The 26,937-nt window shown below is 46.5% G+C and overlaps 1 protein-coding gene across 2 annotated transcripts in view; it reads left to right on the top strand.

Moving 5' to 3' along the window:
• The window catches only part of PAFAH2 (platelet activating factor acetylhydrolase 2), an 86,958-nt gene extending 60,681 nt beyond the window's left edge, over positions 1–26,277 (top strand). The window contains exons 11-12 of one of the 2 annotated variants that reach the window (XM_086716100.1): positions 6,889–7,007; positions 26,113–26,277. In XM_086716100.1, the coding sequence (XP_086572226.1) occupies positions 6,889–7,007; positions 26,113–26,262 (269 nt within the window). In that variant the 3' untranslated portion in view covers positions 26,263–26,277. Of the gene's footprint in view, positions 1–6,888; positions 7,008–13,431; positions 13,533–26,112 lie in introns of those variants that run through there. The other variant, XM_086716101.1, reaches the window with a different exon arrangement.
• The last annotated feature ends 660 nt before the right edge of the window (positions 26,278–26,937 follow it).

The following is a 26,937-nucleotide window of genomic DNA, read 5'->3' as shown; positions in this document are numbered from 1 at the left end:
GCTCTCAGTTTCTGTTCATCCCTACCTCACAAAGAGAAAGCAGTTCTGTACTACCCTATATAGGTTAAAATAAGCCATGATTTGATTTCCAGTAAATGCCCTGAACAGTTGGGTCATACAAAGACTGATTTTGGGGGAAGGTCCAACTGAGTCCTGATGGTACACCTTTTCTAGCAGTAGAGATGGGCTGGTTCCAACAGTCCATCCATCATCTCTCCACCTCATATAAAGTTAACAGTTCAGAGAACAAACCCATTAGTTCTGTACTCTATAAACCATGAAGCCAACCAATTGGCAGAAAGAAAATTTCTAATCTCTAACTTACATACTGTAGATCAGTGAGTGTCAGCTCTAGATGTACATCAGAATCACTTTAGAACTGCATAAAAATACAGATGCCCTGGCCATGTCTCCAGAGACCCAGAGAAGCTGATCAGCAGGTATAGGGTGGGCTCCAGGTGTGTGTGTTTGTGTGTGTGTGTGTGTGTGTGTGTGTGTGTGTGTGTGTGTGTGTGCGTGCGCGCTAACTGTGATAAGCTCCAGGGGTAATTCCTGATATGCAGCCTAGTTTGAGAACCCCTGTTATGGCTTAACACTATTAGCCTATCTTTCACTTTGTTCTGGAACAAGAGTAATTACTAGCTGAAAATACAGAATCATTAAATTTTAGAACTGGAAGAACCTTTAAATCTTTTGGTGCATGAGGAAACCAAAGCTCAGGGAAGTTCAGCATGTAGTTGGAAGATTTGAATTAATATCCAGATCTGAATTCTAATGTAGTGCTTTAGATGCCTCCATACATGCCAGAGTTTTATTGGATTATTAAGAAAATCTTCCGGGGCACTTGCGTGGCTCAGTCGGTTGAGCATCTGACTTTTGGTTTTGGCTCAGGTCATGGGCTCATGGTTTGTGGGATCGAGCCCCACAGCAGGACCGCTGTTCGTTTCACTCACAGCCTGCTTGGGAATCTGTCTCCCTCTCTCTCTGCCCCTTCCCTACTGGTGCTTTCTCTCTCTAAATAAATAAATAAAAATAAACATTTAAACTGGCAATAAATTAAGTTTTGAAGAGAAAGAAAGAAAGAAAGAAAGAAGAAAGAGAAAGGAAGAAAGAAAAAAGAGAAGAAAGAAAATCCTCAGAACCCACTCACCATGACATCCATGATTTCCAGAAGTCATACCTTGGATTTTTTGTGTGGGGAAGAAGCATGGCTGAAAGGTCTATGAGAATCAACTCAGATAGCCTTTGTCACATGTGTTCATTCACGCTACAATCACTTACACGGCTGTACATGGTTGTCTGTGTCCTCATGGGACTGAATCTAGAGGGTAAGAACGTCAAGTCAGCAGTTAGGCCCTGTGTCACGAGTGCTATAATAGGGGAGATCTAAGGCTCAGAGCAGCACAGGGTGATTAGTTCAACCTCAGCAGCGGAGAAAAGCTACAAAACCCTCGCAGAGTATCATTTACTTGAGCTTGGTATTTGTATTAGTTATCTATTGCTGCATTATAACCCCAAATTTAGCAGCTTTGCACAGCAAACGTTATCTCACACTTGACGGCTCAGGAATTCTGGAACTGCTTAGCTGGGTGGTTCTGGCTTAAGATCTCTCGTAAGGTTGCAGTCAAGATGTCAGCTGGGATTACAGTCATCTGAAGGCTTGACTAAGACTGGAGAATCCACTTACAAGCCGGCTCATTCACATGGCTGTTGGCAGGAGGCCTCACCTCCTGGAGCTCTCCATGGGGCTGCTGCTCAAGACATGGCAGCTGGCTTCTCCCAAAGTAAGTGATCCAAGAGAGAGTAAGATGGCAGCCACAATGTCTGTTATGTCCCATCCTTAGAAGTCCTACGCCATCGTATCCACAGTATCACATGACACAGGCCAGGCCTATTCGGTGTGGGAGGGCACCTACAAGGGTGTAAACACCAGGAGGTGGGGATTACTGGGGGTCATCTTGGAGGCCAACCACCACAGTATTGAAGATGAATGGGATCTTCCAGATGGGCAAGGGAGAAGGCCTTCCAAGCACAAGAAGTAACATGCAAAGGCACAGAAATATAAATAGCAAGGCTTAGCATATGCAGGACATTGTAACTGGTTTGAAGAAAATAGGTGAGAAATGGAGATAAAGGGGAGCTTACTGAAGAAATCAAGGCCTTCTATGTCAAGGGAAGGAGTTAGGCCCTTATCCTCTCTAACTATCCAAAATTGAACAGAAACATCTAAACTTTAGCAGCCCCAAGTAAGTTCCCATCAACCTAAATTGCCTATTTATAAATTTCCAAACCGAATGTTGATGCCAACATTCTTACATTAACATAATCACTCTGGAGAGGCTTCACACTTTCGTATGTGCATTTCTCTATTTCTGCATGGTCCTCCCATCCAACAGGAGAGTATTAATTAGGAACATGGCCTTCTGAGTCAGCTGGACCTCTGAATTTGAGTCCTGATGTCATCACTTATTAACTTGTCGGGTGATGGAAACTCTCAGGGCTTTAGCTAACTCATCTGAAAAATGCAATCATATCTACCTCAGAAGATGCTCGAGGATAGCAAATGAGATCATGCATGCCAAGACCTCTCCTCAGTGCCTGGCACATAGTGCTCAATAAATGTTTATTATTATCCAGCATTCCAAATGACATTTTTAAAAGTTTATTTATTTATTTCGAGTGGGGGTGGGGGCACGGAGAGAACAAGAGAGAATCCCAAGCAGGCTGCGCACTCAGCACAGAGCCCAATGCAGGGCTCGAACCCATGAACGGGGGGATAATGACCTGAGCCGAAGTCAAGAGTCAGATGCTCAACCAACTGAGCCATCCTGGCGCCTCTACAAATGACATTAAAATTTTTTGTTATGTTTTTATTTATTTTTGAGAGACAGAGAGAGACAGAGACAGAGCATGATTGGGGGAGGAGCAGAGAGAGGGAGACACAGAACTGGAAGCAAGCTCCAGGTTCTGAGCTGTCAGCACAGAACCCAACGCAGGGCTCGAACTCGTAAACTGTGAGATCATTACCTGAGCCGAAGTCGGACGCTTAACTGAGCCACCCAGGCACCCCTCAAATGACATTTTAATATTCTGTTGCATCAACCGGCACCCTTTTGTTTGGGTCTGCTTAGCAGTTGCCCCCCATTGCCAGGGTTTTGAGCCATTTTTAGTTGTTTTTAGCTATAATAGTTTACATTTCTTTGTTTAAATTGGTGGGGTTTCTCTTTAAAGTTCTTTCCCTGATATTGTTTTTATCCTTTCTTTCTTTCTTTCTTTCTTTCTTTCTTTCTTTCTTTCTTTCTTTCTTTCTTTCTTTCTGTCTTTCTTTTACAAATTCTTGTGTCGAGGGCTGACTTTCAATAGATCACAGCAAGGTCCCTAATATTTTAGATGTAGAAGTTGAAGATTGGAAAGATGAAGTAACTTGTCATACAAAGATCTTCCTGCTTGTTAGCGTCAGAGCCAGGAGCAGGGCCAGTCCCAGACACCCTGAGGCTTACTTACCCTTGTGTTCTTTCTCCCCTGCCACCCAGACCGCATAGTCCCTGGAGACTTGAAGACAGGCCCTTCTTGCCTTCTCTTCTCCAGGCTGGGTGATTTGGCTCTCCCGGTGTGCCCTCTGACATCTCCTCTCCCACCCTTTCATCATCCTAGAGGCCCCTCATCAATCCACTATAATTGGAGCAGCATCCCTGCTGGTCCCCTGAGGCATGGGAGCAGACGATGACTAATGCTTTGGAGACCAGGACTCATCTCTTGGCGCCTCTGGATCTCTGTTGGTTGATGGTGTTGCATTCAGATGGGGATGAGGATCCTGTCTGACTCATACCCCTCCCTCCTACCTGGAGCACTGTCTGATTTCATCACATCCACCTTTCCAGAACAGGTGGAGGGACCAGAGAGACCATTCTCTAACTTACCCCCTGGTATGTACAAAATGAGGAAACAGGCTCAGTGACACAGGTTGATCAGTAGCGGATCTGGGACTGGGACCCAAGCCAGGACACTTCCAGTGTGATGTTGGGGAGAGGGCTTTGGAGCCAGGCAGGCCTGGGCATGAAACCCAACTGGGTGAACTTGGGCAAGAGAGTTAAATGATGGCCAATTTCCTCTTCTGTAAAATGGCAATACCCACCTCAGGGATGTGATAAGGAGTGAATGAGATAACTGATGTAGAGTACAGAGCACTGTGTGCAATAAATGGTAGGTAGTCAGTAGAGCCCAGTGCAGTTAAGAGTCTGGGCTTTGGAATCAGAGAAACTATTCAAATCCTAGACACCCATTCGCGAGTTGAGCTGTGTGATCTTGGACGACTTATTTAACAAGAACTAACATTAAATTTACTTGTTGCAGGCATTATGCCAAGTGCCTTAGAGATATTATCTCATGTGATGTTCACAACAATTTTATGAGATGGGTCCCATCAGTATCCTGTTTTTATGACCGAAGATACTGAGGCATGAATCAATTTAGTAATTTTCCCTCACCATCCTGTATTTTCTGATTATTCTCTAGTTTAAGTTCTTTCCTGCCAAACACACCCATCTTCTTCCCTCAGTGCTGAAGAATTCTCTCCCGCTTTTGAGCTTTGGGACACGCCACAGTCTCTTAAAAACCCTCTCCCCTCTTCATCAAGTTCCGTTCCTTCCCTCCGTTCCCGTGTTGCTGGTGACTCTCCCCCGCTGCAAAACCCACCCTGCAAGCCGCACTCAGGCTGCTCCAGCATCTCCTCTGCCCAGTCAGCTGTCAGCGCCTGGGATCGATTCCGCAGGGTTGTTAAGTGCTCGTTGTACACACTGGTCCCCCTTCACACAAAGGACTTCACGAAGGACGAGCGTCCCCAGCAATTCAATTCAACCAACATCACACCTGCTTGGGTCACTGCTGGACCACGTGTTGGGTACTGTCCTGAATGTTAAACCAGGCTGACAAATCACATACTGCTCACCCCTGCTCTATAAAAATGAAATTCAGATTTCACACCCAAAATGCAGAAGTCTGAAAATATGCATAAATGTGGAATTTGGGCCAACACTCATTGGAAACACCAGTAAGTTGGTGCAACCACTTTAGAAATACTGTACGGAAGGGCACCTGCGGGGCTTAGTTGGTGGAGCATCGGACTTCAGCTCAGGTCATGATCTCACGGTTCGTGGGTTTGAGCCCCACATCGGGCTCTGTGCTGACCGCGGGGAGCCTGCTTGGGATTCTGTCTCCCTCTCTCTCTGGCCCTCCCCTGCTCACGCTCTCTCTCTCAAAAATAAATAAACATTAAAAAAATACTGTACAGAGTCAGAGATGCACCTACAATCAGCAAGTCTATTCCCAGGCAAGCCTGAAGAAACCCTTGCTCACGTGTATAAGGGAACACACACAAAATTATTTCTTGCAGCACATACATGTTTCTTCATAACAAAATGTATTGTTTCCTAAAAAGCTCCAACTAGAGTTTTGGTGGTTTTTTTTTTTTTTTTTTAAGATTATTTATTTATTTTGACAGAGAGAGAGGGAGAGAGAGAGAATCCCACAAAGGCCCCAGACTATCAGCACAGAGCCCGTCTCACGGCTCAATCTCACAACCGTGAGATCATGACCTGAGCCGAGATCAAGAGTCAGATGCTTGGGGTGCCTGGGTGGCTCAGTCGGTTGAGCATCCGACTTCAGCTCAGGTCATGGTCTCGCAGTTCGTGGGTTCGAGCCCCGCGTCGGGCTCTGGACTAACAAACAGCTCAGAGCCTGGAGCCTGCTTTGGATTCTGTCTGTCTGTCTGTCTCTCTCTCTCCCTCCCTCCCCTGCTCATGCTCTGCCTCTCTCTGTCTCTCAAAAATAAATAAATGTTAAAAAAAATTAAAAAAAAAAAGTCAGATGCTTAACTGACTGAGCCACCCAGGTACCCTGAGCTCCAACTAGAGTTTTAAAAAATAATTAAAGTACTGAAGTTTTTGAAATCACATTTCATTAAAAAAAATTTATTGTGGTAACATATACATAGCATGAAATTTACTCTTTTAACCACTCTTAAGTGTACAATTCTGTGGTATTAAGTGCTCTCACATCGTGCAACCTAAAAATCCTGTGTTTCTTGCAGTGCCTGGCTGGCTCAGTATGTTAAGTGTCCGACTTTGGCTCAGGTCATGATCTCATGGTTCGTAGGTTCGACCCTCTGTCGGACTCTGTGCTGACATCTCAGAGCCTGGAGCCTGCTTGGGATTCTGTGTCTTCCTCTTTCCCTGCCCCTCCCCCACTCATGCTCTGTCTCTCTCGCTCTCAATAATAATAATAATAATAATAAACATTAAAGAAAAGTGTTAAAAACCCCGTGTGTATTAATGAGCACGGGTTTAAATACCTAGAAGGTAGAACCTAGTAAATCAGGAAACATCTATGTGGTTAACAAAACATTGAATAACCTGTTTTAATTTATCCTGGCATTAAACTGCCCTTTTTTTTCTTGTTGACATAAAAGACATGTGCTGTTATTTTTTTTTTCTTCCTGATCCTTGTCCTTCTATTTCTACCCCAACTTTTTATTATGAAAAATTTCAAATAGAGGGAAAAGCTGAAATCATAGTACAGAAAAACACCTGTAGGTCCACCACCCGGGTTCCCTAATTTTGAGACTCTTGTTCATGCAGTTTATAAAATACTGCCTTCAGAGGTCTTTTGGGTTCATTCCTCGGTTTCCTGTATCCCATTCAGGGCCATTCCTTTCTGGGATTCCTTTTTGTTTTGTGTGAGTATGCATGCTTCTTTGAAAGTTCTTTGAAAGGGAAACTTGGGGTCCTTGGGGGACCTCAGGCGTATGTTAATTTGGCTGGGGAGACAATTCTACATACAAATTCACTTTTTCCCTTAGAACTTTGAAGACCCCACTCTTTTGTCTTCCAGGATGCAGTACTGTTGGTAAGAGATCTGATGCCAATCTACATCTTGATCCCTTATCTCTGGGAACTCTGGAAGCCAACTTTTATCCTCGGAGGTCAGATGCTTCACCACTATGTGCCTGGGTATGTATCTCTTTTTGACTGAAAGACAATTATGAATAAAGGACTTGGTTGATTAGTACAGATAGATGGATGGTGTAGGTTCCTCTGAAGCATGGGAGGTTTTTCTTCACAGAGGATCTCTTTCCTGTGTGGGAGGTCTGACTGTGGGCTCTGATAAGTGGGCAGGGCCTATCAGAAGCAAGCCTCCCTTTAGGCAATCTTGGAATCCCCGGCGTTCTAAAATAAGGAGTGGAACAATGTGTTAACTGGTCTGTTAGTTGCAACGGCCAGAAAACAGGCATGATCCAGCTTAAGCAAAAACAATTTACTGGCTTACAGAGTTCGAAGTGGGGTTGCTGGCTATCTGCATGGTGTCAAGATGGCTGCCGACAGCCCCCTGACTCCCATCATCTTGATCTACAATCTTTATCCATGTTTGTCCACAGTCCCAGAGGAAGATCCTGGAGTGTTCTTTCCCAGGGACCGTATTATTAGACTCCAAGGAAGGGATTGACTCTGCTTGGATTCTGTATCTTAGCCAGGTCTTAGACCAGTCACTGTGGATAGGAGATAGGTACTGAAATTGGCCAGGACTGACCCATGGCCCACTTCTTATGCCTAGTGCAGGCCTGACATTGTGACTGTTTTCCAGAATCATGTGGGATGGCAGAAAGGCAGGCAGCCCCGCAAAGGGCACAATTCCCGGCAGGTAGACCACCCATATTCTCATAAGGACTCTAGGGCATTTCGTTGCCAGATGGAGTTGCCTCTTCTTTTCCCTTCTGGGACCTCTGGCTTTTTCACTTAAGCACCCTCCCTGAGATCTCTCGTTTTGTTGGGAAAGCACTTCCAGTACCTTTAGCAGATTTGAAAGCAGCCATTCATCCCTGGAAGGCATTGGCACAGCACTATCATATGAGGACATCTACCCTAAAAACCACATCATTAAATTTATAATTTTTGAAAAATGTTTATTTATTTACGTTTGAGGGGGGGGCGAGCAGAGAGAGAGGGAGACAGGGAATCCCAAGCAGGCTCCATGCTGTTAGCATGGAACCTGACATGGGGCTCAAACCCATGAACCGTGAGATCATGACCTGAACCGAAACCAAAAGTCAATTGCTCAACTGACTGAGCCACCCAGGAGCCCCTTTCATTTTTTTTTCTTACTATCGAGTGGTACATGCAAAGCAGACATCCTCCCTTCCACTCTGCACCCCACTTAATGCCAGCTCTCACTGCAGTGGAGAGGGGGTCAGAGACATGGTAGAAATCAGGAATGGAGTCAAGGTCGGGGGGGGGCATGAGAGTCAGGGGTAGGTGAGGGTGTGAGAGAAAGTAAGGATTGGATATGCCTTTCAGAAGCTACTTGGTAATTTTTATTTGTTTCAAGCTTTTTTCTTTAAGTTTATTTATTTATTTTGAGAAAGAGAGAAAGCATGAGCAAGGGAGGGGCAGAGAGAGAAGGCAAGATAGAATCCCAAGCAGGCTCCGAGCTATCAGCACAGTTCTCTTCAATCTCACCAACCGTGAGATCATGACCTGAGCTGAAATCAAGTGTCGGACCCTTAACTGACTGAGCCACCCAGGTGCCCCTGTTTGTTTCAAGTTTTTATTTAAATCCCAGTTAGTTAACATACAGAGTAATATTAGTTTCACAACTAGAGTTTGGTGATTCATCACTTACATACGATACCCAGTGCCCATCACAAGTGCCCTACTTGGTAATTTTTAATGATAATTTTTTTTTCAACGTTTTTTTATTTTTGGGACAGAGAGAGACAGAGCATGAACGGGGGAGGGGCAGAGAGAGAGGGAGACACAGAATCGGAAACAGGCTCCAGGCTCTGAGCCATCAGCCCAGAGCCTGACGCGGGGCTCGAACTCCCGGACCGCGAGATCGTGACCTGGCTGAAGTCGGACGCTTAACCGACTGTGCCACCCACGCGCCCCTTTAATGATAATTTTTATTTTGACTGTTCTGTCATTTCAAAATGTCCCTCATATCAAAGTGGCTTTGCCAAGCTGCCCTGCTTTGAGGCCCGGTTAGAATGAGACTCAGATAGCTGATTCCCAGGCCAATACTCTTATCAGATAGTGCACAGTCTCCTTGCAGAGAGGGGCCAGACCTCAGCAGGGCAGACTCCAGCCCCAAGCTCTGCCCTCATTTGTCCTGCAGGTTACTGCCTGAGCAGATGTTCCACCCATCCTATGTTTGGCTCCCCGCACCCCCTCCCTCTTCCTCCTGGGTTCAGATCAGGAAGGCGAATGTGGAACAGGCAAGAGTGAGCTAGCGGGCTGCTCCTGCCCTCTGCCCCTGGCCCTCTGTCTCTCCAGCCTCCTTGTCTTCCATAAATAAGGCTGACCCAGAGGATGCCTTCACCTCCTTGTTGCACCCTGTTCAAAACTCGGGAGCTACAAGGCCTGTAGACCTCCTCGATACTGCTGCCAGTGCCTGGGAAAGCCATAGGCCACGGCCCCTGCTGCCCTTGGAGCCCTGGATAGAGCCACTGCCTCCCCAGAGAGCAGTCCCTCCTCGCAGTAGGGTCTCAACCTTGAATTGAAATTTTTGGTTTTAATTTAGTTTCTCTTCCTTTTTTACCCTCTTGTATTTTCCTACACACATACCCCAGCACCCCCATTCTTTAAGTAAGAGATGCTGTCTTAGTTTGGGCTGCCATAACAAAATGTCATACACTGGGGGGCTTAAACAAGACACATTGACTTCTCACAGCGCCAGAGGTTCGGAAGTGCAAAATGAAGGTGCCAGCTGATTTGGTTCCTGCTGAGGGCCCTCTTCCTGGCCTGCAGACATCTGCCTTCTCCCTGTGTCCTCACATGACAGAAAGGGAGCCATCTCTCTCTCTGTCTTCTCTTCCTAGAGCCACCAATCCCATCATGAGGGCCTCACACTCAGGACCCCATCTAAACCTAATTACCTCCCAGAGGCACCACTTCTCAATACCATGCCATTCCAAGTTAGGGCTTCAACATATGAATTGTGGGGGGACACAAACATTCAGTCCATAGTAGATGCTTATTGTAGAAATTTTTGACAAATACAGAAAAGTAAAACAGAAGAAGAGTACAACCTATACTACCATGTAAAGGTAAACAATATTTAGAAATTTCTAGCATATTCCTTAAAGTATACATATCAGGGGTGCCTGGGTGGCCCAGTCAGTTGGGCATCCAACTTCTGCTCAGGTCATGATCTCACGGCTCATGGGTTCGAACCCCATGTTGGGCTCTGTGCTGACAGCTTGGAGCTTGAAGCCTGTTTCAGATTTTGTGTCTGCCTCTCTCTCTGCCCCTCCCCCATTCACGCTCTGTCTCACTCTCTCAAAAAAAAATTAATAAATAAACAAAAAAAATTTTAAATATATATATCATATGTACAACTCTGTATCTCATAAGCATTTTCCCATATGAAAAACTCTTTGTAAACATTTTATAATACTTACATATTCACCATTTTATTTATTTATTTATTTTGAGCCTAACCCATGGCTTGAGCTCACAACCCTGAGATCAAGAATCAGATGCTTGGGGCTCCTGGATAGCTCAGTCGGTTGGGTGTCAGACTTCAGCGCAGGTCATGACCTCACAGTCTGTGGGTTCGAGCCCACATTGGGTTCTGTTGCTGACAGCTCAGAGCCTGGACCCTGCTTCCTATGCTATGTCTCCCTCTCTTTCTGCTCCTACCCTGCTCACACACACTCTCTCTCTCTCTCTCTCTCTCTCAAAAATAAATAAACATTAAAAAAAGAAAAAAAGAATCAGATGCTTAACTAACTGAGCCACCCAAGTACCCCTTGTATTCACCATTTTATCTTTTTTTTTTTTTTAATTTTTTTTTTCAACGTTTATTTATTTTGGGGACAGAGAGAGACAGAGCACGAACGGGGGAGGGGCAGAGAGAGAGGGAGACACAGAATCGGAAACAGGCTCCAGGCTCTGAGCCATCAGCCCAGAGCCTGACGCGGGGCTCGAACTCACGGACCGCGAGATCGTGACCTGGCTGAAGTCGGACGCTTAACCGACTGCGCCACCCAGGCGCCCCTGTATTCACCATTTTAAATGACTGAATAATATTTTATCCTATGACTATACCACAGGTTATGTGAGCAGTCTCCTGATGTTGGGTGCTGAACCTACTTTTACTTTTTGTTACTGTAAAAATTAACATTATTCCTTGTGACAGAACTCTTTTGTCTTGGCTATGGGAGTGGCTCCACAGTCTACATGTGATAAAGTTACATAGAACGAAATACACACACCCAAATGAGTGTATGTAAAATAGTGAAATCTGAATAAGGTGAGGATTGCATGAATGCCAGCATCTTGACCCATGATTATATGAGCTTTTTTATTGCCATAGACCGAACGTGTCCCGTGTCCCCTCAAAATTCGTATACTGAAACTAAATCTCCAGTGTGATGGTGTTAGAAGGTGGGGCCTTTGTAAGGTGATTAGATCCGGAGGGTGGAGCCCTTGTGAATGGGGTTAGAGAGAGATACCAGAGTTCCTTCACCCGTTCTGCCATGTCTCTGCCATGTCGAGGATACAGCGTCAAGGCAACCACCTCTGAACCAGGGAAAGGGCCCCCACCACACCTGTAACCTGCCAGCGCCTTCAGCTTGGACTTCCCAGCCTTAGAATTGGGAGGAATAAATGTTTTTGTTATAGCGGCCTGAACAGACGGAGTTACCGTTGGGGAAAACTAGGTGAAGGGAATAGAGACTCTCTCAATATTATTTCTTATAACTGCCTGCTAATCTAAAAATTAATTCAAGAGAAAAGGTTTTAGGGGCGGCTGGCTGGCTCAATCAGTAGAGCGTGTGACTCTGGATCTCGGGGTTGTAAGTTCAAACCCCATGCTGGATGTAGAGATTACTTTAAGAAAAGTAAAGAAAAAAGAGAAGAAAAGAAAAGAGAAAAGAAAAAAGAAAAGGAGAAGCTTTTAGGAATCCACTGTAGTGGACATCTTCTTTGTGTGCATATATACATCTCAACTTCTAATTATTTCCTGTGGGTAGATTCCTATGAGAGAAATTACCAAATTTGAAAACTTGGTCGAAGATACGAACTCTCAGTCCCAGGACATAGAAGACCTATCTGCATGTCCGCAGAGGAGGAGGGGGTTAGCCATACTCACAGACTGTTCTATAAACCCAGAATGCTAGTTCACTACTTACAATGAAAAGTGTGAGCGGAGGGGACCAGACTCCCTGTCATTTGGCCAGGGCTTTTGCTGCCTGTAGACCCTCCACCGGCAGAGCCAGGGGAGTTAGGTGACATGATTCAAATGTTAAAGATATCAAGCTAAGGCTTACTACACACACCTCAGAAATAGGGCTGAACAATTGCTACCAGCGACAGACAAATGGGTTCTTGGGCCAGGGGCACCCCTCCCTTAGCAGTGCTTGAATGGGGACAGCCTATATTTGCCTTCTGTGCTCCTAAGGTTGATTAACCCCTGTTCCAATTAGCACATTGTTTCTTTAGGCGTATGATTCTATTCTAGCGAGTTACAGCCAAATCTTGTTGACCCCAGAGCCCTTCTGTCTCATTAAGGCACTTGTTCATAACCCCTTGTTCAGTAGACCTGGAAGCCTCTGGAAGGCTCTGGAAGGCTCTGGAAGGCTCCTATCCCCAGTGAAATTGCATGCAAAATTTTGAGTGTATGGTCAAATGTGCATTTTTCTGGAGAGAGAGTTCGTTACATTTATCAGATTTTCAGAAAAGGATATCAGCTTAATAGTGAACATCACTTGGCCCCCATGTTCTAGGCCTTGTACTCAGGGTTTTACATAATCTCATGTTATCCCCACTGAGTCCAAAAATTTGTCTCAAGTTATCAGTCTGCGCATGCTAAAGAACCTCTGTTTTCAAGTGACTTTGTATATCTTTTCTCTGGTACAGTCGCTATCTGTCCTACAGGGAAGTCTTATCCACCCCCCACCCCCACCCCCACCTTTTTTATCTTCCTAAATGAAGAAAAAGTTATTGGCAACAAGCACACCCACGATCCATGCCAGACGACGCTGTGGAACAGCTTTGTTGATTCTTCCTGGAGACTGAGCACCACTGTCTGTGTCAGCATCTCTAGTTACCTGTTTTATTTTCTTATTCACCGATCCCTGTGTGCACTCGAATTAACTTGTGAGCTAGCACCTCACATCTACATCTCACCCCCCTTACCACCTTGAATGCCATCTTCCGCTCCCCTTCCTTCCAAACGGCAGTCCTGCTGTCTGTTTACTCTCCCTTTTACTCCATCAGAGTCTAGAACCCTTAGGTTTTCTAAAGGATCATCGGGTTGCTTTTTATCAAAAGCAGTATGCATTTCGATGCTAGCTTTCCAACAGAAAGTCAGGCAAGAGGCTTTTCAACATTCACTTATACACTGAATATTCATTAATTCAGATACTGTTTGTTCTAGGCACTACGGATATGGATAAAAATCTTGGCTTTCGCCAAGCCTAGTTTTCAGGGGAAGAGCACGGACTAAAACAAATAAACAACTGAAGATATAGTAAGTCAGATGTTTTTTGGGTTTTTTTGGTTTTTTTTTTTTTGCCTTTTTTTAAAGACGGAGAGAGTGGGGGAAGGGCAGAGAGAGAGAGGGAGAGGGAGAATCCCAAGCAGGCTCCATGCCATCAGCACAGAGCCCCACGCGGGGCTCCATGTTACAAACCATGAGATCACGACGTGAGCCGAAATCAAGAGTCAGACGCTCAACCGACTGAGCCACCCAGGCACCCCAGGTCAGATGCTTTTAAGGGCTGAGAAGAGAAATAAAATAGGGGCAGGGCCTAGAGAGTGCCAGGGACAAGGCACTGCATGTTTACTTGGGGTACTCAGGGAAGGCCTCATTGAGAAGTGACAATCAAGCAAAGGCCTCTGTGGTGTAGTAGACAAAATATGGGTTTAGGAGTCAGACGGGCCTAAGTTCAAATAATGACTCTATACTTCTAAATGTGTGACCTTGGTCTAGACCTTAGCTTGGGCTTTAGTTTCTTCATATATAGCATGCAGATACTTACGTCTGCTCCATGAGAATGCCGTGAGATTGGAGCAAAATAAGGTATATAAAATGTCTGGCACCAAATACATGAATGGGAACCACGGTCATAGCTTTTGCTACATGACCTTGAGGGCCCATCCAGTCAGGGGTTCCTTTAGTTTGGAGGGTCTTACTTGGGTCCAGAGTCCCAAGGCAGGGGCTGGAGACTCCTCCCTCCCTGAGTCCAGCACCAAGATGAGGTCTGAACCTTCTCTCGTGATGATTTAGACGCAAATCCTGCCACAACAATAATGTGAACACTCCTCTCTGAAAAGAGAGGCTTTTTGTTCTCAAGGAAGACCCTCTCTCTTCCCTGCCTGACGAGGGTGTGGTCTGCAGTCCTTTCCCGGATTGCAAAAACCTCCAATGATTCGACACCCTAGATCTATTTTCATCTCTCTACCACTTGTTTAAAATAAGGAGCTCATTGCTATTCTGCCCACGGCTGCGTCTAAATCATAACTGGGCTGGGAGTTGAATACATTTTTCTCTCTTCTGCTAAATACGACTTTTATCTTTCTGAGCCCACAAGCCCTCAGATGACAGTGTCTGCTTCAGCGGTCCGGGCGTGGGCCCCGGGGAAACACACAGGTGAGGGACCCCCCCCACCACCCCCCCAGCTCACAGCGAGCTTCCCTCCCCATGACCTGTTTGTCTCCCACTGCAAATTCTCCCGCACCTGGAGCTAGCCAAAGCCACCTTCCAAGCTGTCACCTCCTCCTGTTTTCACCGTCCTTCGTTCCTTGGTGGGGGCGGAGGCTTTGTGAGCCTTTGAGTCTCCAAGTCTGTCCTGTGAAGGCTTGAGACTCGGCACCCTCAGGACTTCTGTCTCCCTTTTTCTGACTCCTGTTATATAGGAGGGAGAAGATGAGCAACATGAGGAAGTTATGGAACTCCAAAACGCAATTTCATAAACATAATTTAAAAGAGATTTTTGACTCCGAAAAGAAATGATGTCATGCTCTAAATTCAGCCTGAAACTCATGCTTTTTCATCTCTAATCTCTCCCCATCTAAGTCTTAACTCCTCCCGCATACCTCCTTTCCCTTTAGCATTATTACCATCATCTTATAGACCATCAAATCAGCCCCACTGGGGAGGGAGGTGAGTGGCTTGGACCAGATTAGGATGTGAGGCTCCCCTGAGGGCAGATGAGCCTGAAGTGTCCCTCGACTGCCTCATTATTTTAATCATTATGAATTTTTCCTTTTCAGTTAGCCCCCGTGCACTTGTGATAAACCCTTGCCCCCACCACTGCAGACATCAAGAAAAGGAGTAAGTGTCCCTTTCTGTTGCTGGGGAGACTGAGAGTACCTGGGACCCCAGAGAGTCAGGAATACAAGATAGAGAATCAGAGCCAGCCTCTGCCTTAGCTGCAGAAATGGCCCTCTGAAAAAAAGGGTTTTTCCAGCAGTGGAGGTGGAGGGTGACGAGCCTGTGACAAAATGGCAAGACAACAGCCTCTGAAGCTAGTCCGCCTCTCTTCAATCCTGAGTCTGCTATTTACTGGCTGTGTTACCCTGGACAAGTTACTTCACCTTTCTGAGCCTCAGCTTCCCCATCTGTAAATGGGAATGATAATATTTCTCCCTGGAGATGTTGTTGTAAGGATCACGTGAGATGATACATTAAAAAGTGCCTAGCACAGCGTGTGACAAATGGTGGCCGTAATCACCAAATGCCCACAGTGTGCGGACCCTGTGCCGGTCACCGGAAATGCTTACATGAATACGGCAGATATTTCGTCTTTGGGGAGTTGATTGTCCTGTGGATAGAACAGGCGAGCTAATGTTTACCGCACAGCATGATGGGAGTGGCGCTGTCTGCAGCGGTGAATAGAGCTCCCCCGTGTCTGCAGGTGACATTACTTGTGTGAGAGCAGAAACTGAACCCATAACCTTACTAATGGAAATGGAAAAAAAGTAATGATAATAGCAAGTAGCAACTGGCCATTTCCAGGCAGAGGGTTTAAAATCACAGTCACGGTAGCCAGTGACTTCTTTGTCTCCTCTGCAAGTCTTTACAATATCTGGTGATGAATAACTGAAGAGGTGAGTGTGGCTTTTCTAGGGCCTTAATAAACGTAACTGTCCCTAAGGCCCCGTGCATACCAGCTCCTACTCCGATGAAGCCCGGCAGAGCCAGAGCTGGTATATGGGCTCCCCACCCACCTTTTAGAGGGGGAAAACAAGTAACAAAATGGCCAAAGCGTGCTTTGGAAAGCGGCTGCTGGCTAGAACCCAGTGAATCTAGTAAGCAGATCACCAGGGTGCCTGGCTGGCTTCGTCCACGGAGGATGTGACTCTCAATCTCGGGGTGACTCTCGATCTCGGGGTTGTGAGTTCCAGCCCTGTGGTGGGTATGGCAATTACTTAAAAATAACTAAATCAAGTGATCTCAAAATAAGCGGGTCATTTGTACGAGGTCAAGGAATTTAGGAAAATGCCTTTTTGCAGGTTTAGGTTAAAGTGGAACCCTCTACTCTGTCCTTCCATCAATTGACTGTAGGACATGGCAGGAGAGGTGGGAACGATATGACAGAAGGCAGTTTGCCCTGTCGCTGTGCCAGTGACCTCCACCCATACATAGAACTCCATCTGAGGGAATGTCCTTGCATGGGTTCAGACTTGAGGCCTTGTCCACTCTTCTTTGCCATGTTATTTTTGTCTTTCCCCCTCACATGGGTATGATACCTCAATAGAGTATAAATTCTCTTCAGTTCTGGAAACCCACAGATTCTACAATAGCCCTGTGAAGCTAACACCTGTCAAACGAGGGGCGCCTGGGTGGCTCAGTCGGTTGAGTGTCCGAGTTCGGTTCAGGTCATGATCTCATGGTTTGTGGGTTTAAGCCCCACGTTGGGCTCTGTGCTGTCAGCTCAGAGCCTAGAGCCTGCTTTGGATTCTGTATCTCCCTCTCTCTCTGCCCCTCCCCTGCTTGCTCTCTGTCCCTCAAAAATGAATTAAAACATTAAAAAAAAAGAAAAAAGAAAAAGTAAATGACTTACCCAAGATTAAACAGCTAAAAAGTGGAAATCCCAAATCTGGAACCCAACTCTGCTGGCTGTGAGCCCAGTGCTTCCATGGTTCTAGATGCCTCCTTCCTGGGGGCCATGGATTTGGTCTTCTTCTAAGAAGGAGAGGGTCCCCCAGAGGGCTGAAGATCCACGGCCGTAAAGCTCTCTTTCTTTTCCCGATACCCCCTCCCATGTGGGAGGTCACAGGGACATCAGGAAGCCAATGGTGTGGGTAGATGAACCCCAGCTTCAGATCAGAGTCAGGAGGTCAGCTCTTCTCCAGCTCTGAGCCATCTCTCTTGTGACCTTGAGCAGGTCACTGCACTCTTCAGAGTCTTGGGGTCCTTCTCTACTGTGGGGAGCCATAGCCCTCTCCCTGTCCACTTCTTGGGTATGATGAGACTCAAAGTAACAAGTGACCTTAGAAATGCTTTGAGGGGGCCTGGGTGGCTCGGTCGGTTAAACGTCTGACTCTTGGTCTCCTCTCAGGTCATGATCTCATGGTTTCGGGAGTTCAAGCCCCATGTCTGGCTCTGCAGTGGCAGCTGGGAGCCTACTTGAGAGTCTCTCTCTCTCTCTCTCTCTCTCTCTCTCTCTCTCCTTCTCTCTCTGCTCCTCCCCTGCTCTCATGTCTCTGTCTCTCTCAAAATAAATAAATAAGCTTTAAAATTTTCTTTTTTGGAAAAAAAAAAAAGAAAGAAATGCTTTGAGAGTATTAAAAGCACGGTAACAAATGCCAGGCATGATTCTGAACATCTTCATACAAAAAATGAGGTCTTCTTTCTCATTGTTACTTTTCATGCATTCACTCAGTGCTAGAAAAAATGTTTATAGACTACTTCCCCTGTGCCAGATACTGCAAAAAGTACTGAGGACCCAAGGAAATCTCCAGGCTTTGAGGAATTCAAAGGGAGAAGAGACAGACGTAAACAAAGAATTATGGCATAGACGTGAGGACCTTATTTTATTTTTTTAACTTTTATTTTTTTAATGTATGTTTGTTTTTGAGAGAGAGAGAGAGAGAGAGAGAGAGAGAGAGAGCATGAGCAGGGGAGGGGCAGAGAGAGAGGGAGACACAGAATCTGAAGCAGGTTCCAGGCTCGGAGCTGTCAGCACAGAGCCTGACGCGGGGCTTGAACTCACAAGCTTGAGGTCATGACCTGAGCAGAAGTCAGACGCTCAACCGACTGAACCACCCAGGCGCCTCTAGACACGAGGACTTGAAACTGAAGTCCACAGTCGAGGAGACCTCTCAGTGAGGGGTTCTAAGGTGCTGTGGAATCCAGAAAGGGGTGTGGTGAGTAACATTTGGAACCAGAGGAGGCCCCACAGAAGGCAGATGAGTAGGAAGGTGATGGGGGGGGGGGGGGTGCGCGGAGGGGGAGGGGCAGTGAGCAGAAATAACGGGATGATGTACGAAAAGAGTATGTGAGTAGTTTAGCACGGTTGGAGCAGGGGATGTTTGAGGAAGTGTGGTAGCTATTTCTCACTGTTGCAGTGGGGCCTCGGAGTCGCCTTGGGGTTCCCACTGTGTCATGTTCAGCTGGTTGTCTCAGCGTGTATTAGGTTGCCTTTCTGGGTTACAAGAAGCCCATGTAAATGAAATTCAATGACGGAATTTTGTTACCAGGTTCCACTGGAGGAGGAGAGGTTTTTGGTTGCTGTTTTCTACGGTCTCAGCTACTGGACATGCCCAGGATCCCTGGCTTCCAAGTCAGTGCAGTGCTGTTCAGGCTACAGCCCGAGCTGTTGGGTCCCATGAGCACCTAGTGTTGGTGGTTCCTAGGAGAAGGAGGCTGGTTGTGCTGGTCTGCTGCTGCGGGCATAACTCGCCTCCTTACGCAGGGCTTTCAGCCAAGCCACCATGGCGGGAGTTGGTTTCCATTGGGCTCAGCATATACCAGGCCATCTGGTCACCACCCACTATCACCTTGTACAGAGAGAACTCCACAGGACACCTTCCTCAGATCGGGCTGTGAATAGGGCAGGTAACTTAGCTCTCCAGAATTCATCTCGTGGATGGCATTTAATCTGCACAGACTGTGTTATTTCTTCACGGAGTCCTTTCCAGTTGGGACATTAGGGTCCAAAGTTACCATTTCATGATTTTTTTTTCTTTAATTTATCCTGCTCTTGACCCGTTTTCCCCTATGAAGACCCGTGTGGATTTCTCCCTTGAACAGAAGGTGTTGGAGCTGAGGAGGAAGCTTTAGAGATCACAGTCCAACTTACTTCACAGATGGAGAGTGGGGCCCAGAAAAGGCAATAGACTTGCTCAGAGTTGCACAGCAAGTTAGCTGCAGGGTTAGGCCCAGAACCAGGTCTTCTGACTCGAGTCAGATTTTTTTGGTTGGTATATAAAAGTGCTTCCGTGCTATTGAAGTGTTCGTCAACCCATCTGCTGCATACAAGGCAATATGCCATATCCTGGGGAGAGACCGCTGTATAATCCCTGTCCTCTAGGAAGCTCACAGGCAGGCCAGCAGAGCAGAGCGCAAATGGAAAAAGATAGCTGTTTGATTTTAAATGGCCCTGGGGGAAGCCAATATAGTTAGGCAAATTTTACTATATCCAAGGGAGAGATCTGGAAAGCTGAGTACCTGCCCAACCCTCCGTGAACTTCTGAGAGAGGTGGTCATCAAGATATTTTGCTTCAAAAAGAAAAAAAAAAAAAAGATTTCAGTCTTGTGAGAACCAGACAGGTCACAGCAGAACTTCTGGACCAGCCATAGGCTAGCAGAGAGTGGCAAGGAGCCTGAGGGAATGAACAGGAATAAGATTGGGGACCTCATTACCAGCGAACCTGTTCCCTAAGCCCTCTGTTCTTACAGACCCGTACTAGCAGCCCAGAGCAGCTAGGGAGCGGGACGGGGGGTGTCTGAAACACGAATCACCAGTGATTATAAGGCCATCGGGCAGGAGGCTGCGTGTCTTTCCTCTAAGTGGGACAGGTTTTATAAAGGACACGTGGAGTAGTTTTTCTGGCTGGCCCAGTGGAGGGGCAAAAGATTGGCTTGCAGAAAGACAAGTTAAAACCCTGCTCCAAGGGAAGCTCCAGAGCCTGGACCCTGGCAAATTAGTCTTTTGGCCTGGTTGCCATGGAGACAGACAGGCAGCAGCTGCGCTGGGAAAGGGAACAGCAGCCTCACCAGCATCTAGGATTCTGAGACAGCCATGGAGGGGGAGGGGGCTCGACACCGCCCTTTCTTCCCCCAGATACAGAGGCTCCTGTCTGCCCCTGAAGCGCCCAGACTCACAGGATCTGGTGAGTTGCCACGGTCATAAAAGGAGACAAGGCGGTGCTGGCTCCTGAGACAAGGAGACAAGGCGGTGCTGCCCTCCCGCTGCACCATTTGTCTCCTGCTCAGCTTTTGGAGCAAACAGATCTTCCAGTGCTGAGCTCCTGGGCTCCGGAGTGTTTCCAAGCCTCCCTCCTTGGAGGGGATAAGTCATTAGAGGTGAAGCCCAGAGTGTTGGCCACCAGAGGCCAATTTGGCCCCATGCTCTGTCACAGTCTTTCTGGAAAACCTGGCAGAGGCTGTCTGGGGATGGGACCAGCCATTGTCTGGGAAAGGAGCTTGAAGCCGAGCCTGGAGGGAACTCGGCAAATGATGGGGTTTATTGTTCCCTTATTTGATGCTACACTGATATCATTAATTTATGGCTCCAAGCCCTGTCCTCCCTGCCCTGGTGGAAACAGTCCTCGGCTCTCCCTTCCTATGGGTTATCTCTGGAAATTGGAGGTGGGAGAGAAGGGGCCTGGGATCCAGGTCGCCTGAGTCCACTTCCCCAGCAAAGCTGCCAGAAGGTTGTGTCTCTGCGTCTCCGTTTCCTCCTCTTAGGTAAGAGGAGAAATGAGCAGGGTATTGTCTGGGGCTTTGAGTGCCTGGGCGGTGCACGTGACCAGGGTGGTTACCTAAGAGAGCAGAGCCCTAGAACAGGGACAGCGGAGCTGGAGAAATCCAGGGGCTACTGCCGATCAGACAGGGCTTTCAGTGTTGCTGTTTTAACTATGAAGGTAGCTCACGTGTGGGTGTAAAGAAAAAATCAGTACATAAAGTATATAAAGTCAATCGAGAAGATCACCCATCGCTTCAAGCGCCGATACGTCACTCCTGCTGAAAACCGCTGGTGATTTTATTGTGTATTTTTTAGAGCTTTCTCTATGTGTATTGCTTCCCCCCTATATTATGTTTTAATTACACAAGTGATTTACAGGAACACGTGTTTATAAAAGACACAAATGCCACAGATAAACGTAGAGTCCAAAGCATATTCCCTTCCCCAAAGACAACTTTTGGTAAACTTTAGCATCCTTCATGCATGTATGTACCAACAGCACAAACACAGAGTTTCAGCTTTTCTTCCTTTCAAAAAAATGCAATCATAACATCCATATTCTTCTGCAAGTTGCCTTTCCTGCTACAATAACATGTTACCCTGTAGATTTTTCCACGTTTCATATTCTCCATTATGGATGTTCTGTGCTTATTAAGTGGTCTCCTCTGATAGCCACTTGCGTTGTTTATAATCTTTTGTTATTAATATTATGCTCTGTGCATTTGTGCACCTATTGATGTAGGGTTCATTTTTAGAGGTAGAATTGTTAGGTTAATGTGTTAGTGTATCTTTCATTTTTCTAAATACTGTGGGGATTTATTTTTAAGGTTTTTTTTTTTTTTTAATTATCCAAGAATGCTCATTGCAAAAAAAGTAGAAAAGTATAGAAAGCCATCTAGAGAGAAAACATCACTCACAGTCCCTCTACTCATTTGCCACAATTGCCTGCTTTTTGGCATGTTTGCTTCCAATCGGTTTCTGTGTCCTACTATTGTTACAGTGACCAGATCAGATCATACTGCAGAGATAATTTTCTATCCGGCATCTTTTTTACCTAATGTTACAAACATTCTCCTGTGTCAGTAACATATTTTTGTCAGCATCCTTTTTTTATGATTTCATGATGGACATTACATGTACATACTGTAATTTTCTTAGCTCTTCCTCTATTGTTGGGCTTTTCAGTTGCCTACATATTTTTCACTGTAACACTTCAGTGAATATCTTTTTGTACAAATCTTTGAAATGCAATGATTTCCTTAAGCTAGATTCCCAAAAGGAAAATTACTGGGTCCAGAGGAAGGATGTTAGTGAATCTATTTTTTTTTTTAATTTTTTTTTCAACCTTTATTCATTTTTGGGACAGAGAGAGACAGAGAATGAATGGGGGAGGGGCAGAGAGAGAGGGAGACACAGAATCGGAAGCAGGCTCCAGGCTCTGAGCCATCAGCCCAGAGTCTGACGCGGGGCTCGAACTCCCGGACCGCGAGATCGTGACCTGGCTGAAGTCGGAGCTTAACCGACTGCGCCACCCAGGCGCCCCAGTGAATCTATTTTTAAGTGGAATTTTGAATTGCTAATATTCATACATGGAACAAAGGTCCAAAGGTACTAAAAGTTAGACAATGAAAAAAAAGTCTTTATTCTACTTGGTCCCCCAGCTGTGGTGTTCCCCCGAAGGTAAATTGCCTGGTTTGTTGTGTATCTTTCTTAGGAAAAAAAAAAATATATATATGCATATACACAGACACGTATTATACATACACGTGTATACACACATGTATACATACATATGTATTCCTTTTTCATTTAGAAATAGCATATCAGAGCTATACTTTTATACTTTCCTCTCTTCATTTAATATTGATGATTGTTCCATATATAAAAAGGAGAACTGCCTCATTTTCTGAAAATATTGCATAGAATTTCTTTAAATGGATGTGCCACAATTAATTCTATCGAAATGGTTTTAGGTTAGTTCCCAGCTTTTGCTATGGGAGCTGTGCCGTAATGAATGTCCTTACATATACACACCATTTTCACCACGTGCTAGCACATCCATCAATAGAATAGATTCCTTTGAGTGGAACTGCTGGGTCCCTGGAAATGTGCATTTGACATATATCGCCAGCTGGTGCTGTCTCCCTAGAAGATGCCTATTTCCTCATTAAAGGGCAAGGACAGTTCTTCAAGCTCTTGATCCAAATGGCCAAACTACTTTCCAGAAACGTGTTACCTATTTGCTCTCTTGCCAGCCATACATCAGCCCTCCACGCCCTTCTCCCACTGAGTAAAAATAGCATGCTGATGTTTGCAGTGTCTGTGCTCCATTGTCATTTTTGCCAAAAGGATCTGTGAAAGACTAGCAAGAGTGAGCAAATAGTTCATTTTTAAAACATGTTTAAAGTAGATGGGTTTATGTGGTAGTTTTTAGGAAACAATAAAGCATCATGCAATTATGAATTGACTATTACGAAAAACATTCTAATTTGCTTGGGGGGGGGGGAAACTTGTATAACCAAAACAAATTTTAAAAACACAGGATCTGGGGGAATTTCCTAATCCCACTCTATATGTGTGACCTGGGGAAATTGCTTATCATTTCCAAGACTAAGGTCTTAGAGTCATCTGGAGGAGGAAATGGGATAATGCACTCAGCACAGTGCTTGGCATCTGACAAGGGCTCACAACGTGGTAGCCAAGAAGAAAAGTTTGCTAAGGAAAAAACACCCATCTTCCAAGTAATGCCAACTGTGAGAGGAGGGAGCCTTCCAGGCTCTGAAAAGGAGGCTGGGCGGTGCCAGCTTTGTTCTTTCCCGCAAATTCTTCCTCTGGTCTTTCCTGCCTTGAAGAGGAAAAAGGGAAATCTGGCCACAGTCCCCTGGGGAGGCACACCTCACACTAGCGCTAGCTCTTCAGAGGGGCTGGGATCTGGGACCTCACCCAGATTGCCCTTGTGCACCTCGGAGGTCCGTGCATCCTCCACGGGGGTCCCTGCCGCAGCCGGATCGGAGCCCGGGAAGTGAGAAGTGCTGACCCAGCCTTGCATTTCTTACTCCGAGCTAACGGCAGGCGGTGGCTGCCTATGCCTCCGGGGGTCCAGCGTCTCAGAGCTGCCCCGGTGGGCGCGGCTGCGTGCTCGATGGCTTGGGAGGTCCTTGGGACTTGTCAGTGCCGTTCTCTGCAGCGCGCTCGCTCCATTCCAGCCACTCAGGCGCTGCCTGCAGGGCCCGGCCAGTGCCAGCCCACCCTCAAGGTGCTGCAAGTGGCAGGGAGGGGTCGCTGGGGCTCGTGCTGGGTGCCGCGTGCCGTGGTCTGCTGGGCGAGCCTGGGATGCGGGTTGCCTTCGTGGGCTCCGCACCTGCTCAAGTCCCGGGAGGCTTGGCCTCCCCCTCCCCCGCCCCTCCTCCCCGAGCAGGGCTGCTGCACTGAAAAATCAGCTGCTAGAGACGCCATTTCTGTCCCCACCCTTGTCTGGGCTGGAAGAGCCAATCACTGTCGTCGTGCGGAGCTGCAGGTAGAAACTTCCCCGCGTGGGAGAGCAGATCCGTGCCGCACAGTGAAGCCATTTTCTGGGAGGATTTGGAGTCATTTCCACTCACAGCATAGTCGCCATGCTGGAGAATTTCAGCCATTCCCTCCCCACCCGCCTCCTTACACCAGCCTCTCCTTGATTTTCGGGGGAGAAGTGACAGTGACGATACTGTGTGGTGAAAAGATTGAACTCCGTGGAACCAGGGGGAGTGTGGGGTCGGGTCTTGGCCCTGAACCGTAACCTGCACTGTGACCAGAAGAAAGCAATACAGCCCCGGGCCTGTCTTCTCGTCTATAAACATAAAGTTAGACCATGTCAAGTATTGGTGAGGCTGTGGGGAAGCGGGTTTGTACCCTGTGCTCTAACAATTCTATTTCTTGGTTTCTACGCTGGAGAAATACTTCCACGGGTGTGTTCAGGCAAGCTGTCCATTGCAGGATCATATCTAATAACAAAGCACTGAAAACCATTCAATGACCATCAGTAAGGAAAGTATAAATAAAACAGTCTATTTTCATAATCAGTCACTAGATTGCAGTTGGAAGGAATACATTGGATCTATATATGCAGGGACATGGGCAGAGCTCTAAGATATTAAGGCAGAAAGTTGCAGAATAATGCATACAACATAATACCATTTTGCAACATATCAAACACAATTGTGGTATATTCAAACATATATAATGCATTAAAAAAAAAATAAAAAGATACACGCCCAGCTCAAAAGAGTGGCTTTCTTTGGGGAGAGGGGCAAGGAGCTGGGATAGCCAGTGGAGGTGAAAGGGAACTTTAGCTTTCCTTGTAACATTCTAATTTTTCCTTTAAAAAAAAAAAAATGACAGTGCATTCATATATTGCCTAAGGAATTTAAAACTATGTAGTCATAAAGAAAACACTGAAAACAAATATGTCAAAATGTAAACAATGGTCAATTCCAGGTGATGGGGAATGGGAGTAATTTTGGGGGTTTGTTTTAGTTGTAAAAATTCAGGGAAGGGGTTGAAGAGTGACTGTGTGACCCCTCAAATCCCTCAGGTCAGAGACCCTGCGATTTTGTGATTCTAGGTCAGCATCCCTAAAGTCCTGGTCCCACCCTGAAGGGTTTTCAGGGGCTCTGGTGCTCCTGCCCCGCCCGTTCCCAGGCATGGGATCCACTCTCACCTGAAGGCTGGAGCCAGGGCGGAACACTGGCAGTTCACTGCCCTACGGGACTTACTCTCTCATCTGGGCATTTCGTTGCCCTGTTTCCTCTAGAGGCAGATTCTCTCCCATAGCCCTCAGAAGGAGCCAACCCTGCCATCACCTTGATTCCAGACTTCTAAGTCCCAGAACTGTGAGACTGCCATTTAAGCCTCCACCCAGCTTGTGGCTCTTCGGTAAGGCAGGTCCCAGGGAAGTAGTGGACCCCACCCATCCTGATTAGCTGGAGGCTGCACTCTCCAGGGACCTGAGTTGGCAGGTGCCCATGCGGGGAGTGGATTTGAGGCAGGGGCAGGAGGAAGACCAAGGAGGAGGAGGCTGCTGTGGGGTCGGCCAAAGCCCGGCAGTGCTGATACTTACTAATCGATGCAAGAGCTTAGCAATAAGCCCGTGAAGGTCTATAAATCAAGCCGAGCTCCAGTAACGCATCAGCTTGTCTTCCCCTTGTGTATTTTCTCTTGCGCAGCATCCCACCCTCCTCCTGACACCTCAGCCACCCCCACCTCCCGGGCTGGAATTCTACTCGGTCTTCACTTTCACCCGCCTTTCAATGGGTGTGATTGCAGCAGGCTTGATTTCAACTTCCTGTGACAGCTGTAACCTCTGTTCTCACTGAATTGCTAAGACTGCTGATAAATGACAACTGCTTGGAAGTTTCGTAAGTAACCAGGAACATGTTCCTATGCCAGGCCATGGAGAAATGGGCTATGGAATGGTCCAGAAATTTAATGAATTAAAAGTAACTAGTAACTCCCCTCTGTCTTTAGGTCTACCAATGCCCATTCAAGAAAAACACTAGATCTGGGTGGCTCAGTCGGTTAGGCTTCCAACTTTGGCTCAGGTCATGATCTCACAGCTCGTGAGTTCGAGCCCCACGTCAGGCTCTTGTGCTGACAGCTCAGAGCCTGGAGCCTGCTTTGAGTTCTGTGCCTCCCTCTCTCTCAGCCCGTCCTCTGCTCGTGCTCTGTCTCTCAAAAATGAATAAATGTTTAAAAAAATTTTTTTAATTTAAGAAAAAAGAAAAAGACTAGATCCTATGAAATGAAAGCCATCCTCCTGGCCCATGTGGGAGGAACAGTCCCTTTACTTGTCCGAAGCCCCAAAAAGCCCAACAGAGAGCCAGTGTGCTCACCATCCCCACATCATCTTTCTTGCTCATCTTTTGATTGTTTGGGAAAAGGTTGGTTAGAAGAAACAATAGAAAGCAATACCTCCCCCCCCCCACCCCAGGCTTCACATTAAAAGACATGTCACTGGCTGAGGGGACATGCTGTGCATACAAACTGGTGTC

The sequence above is a fragment of the Puma concolor genome, chromosome C1 (genome assembly GCF_028749965.1).
Source record: "Puma concolor isolate L17-30 chromosome C1, mPumCon1.1.hap2, whole genome shotgun sequence".
Lineage (NCBI taxonomy): Eukaryota > Metazoa > Chordata > Mammalia > Carnivora > Felidae > Puma > Puma concolor.
This window is presented reverse-complemented; position numbering and strand designations above follow the sequence as displayed.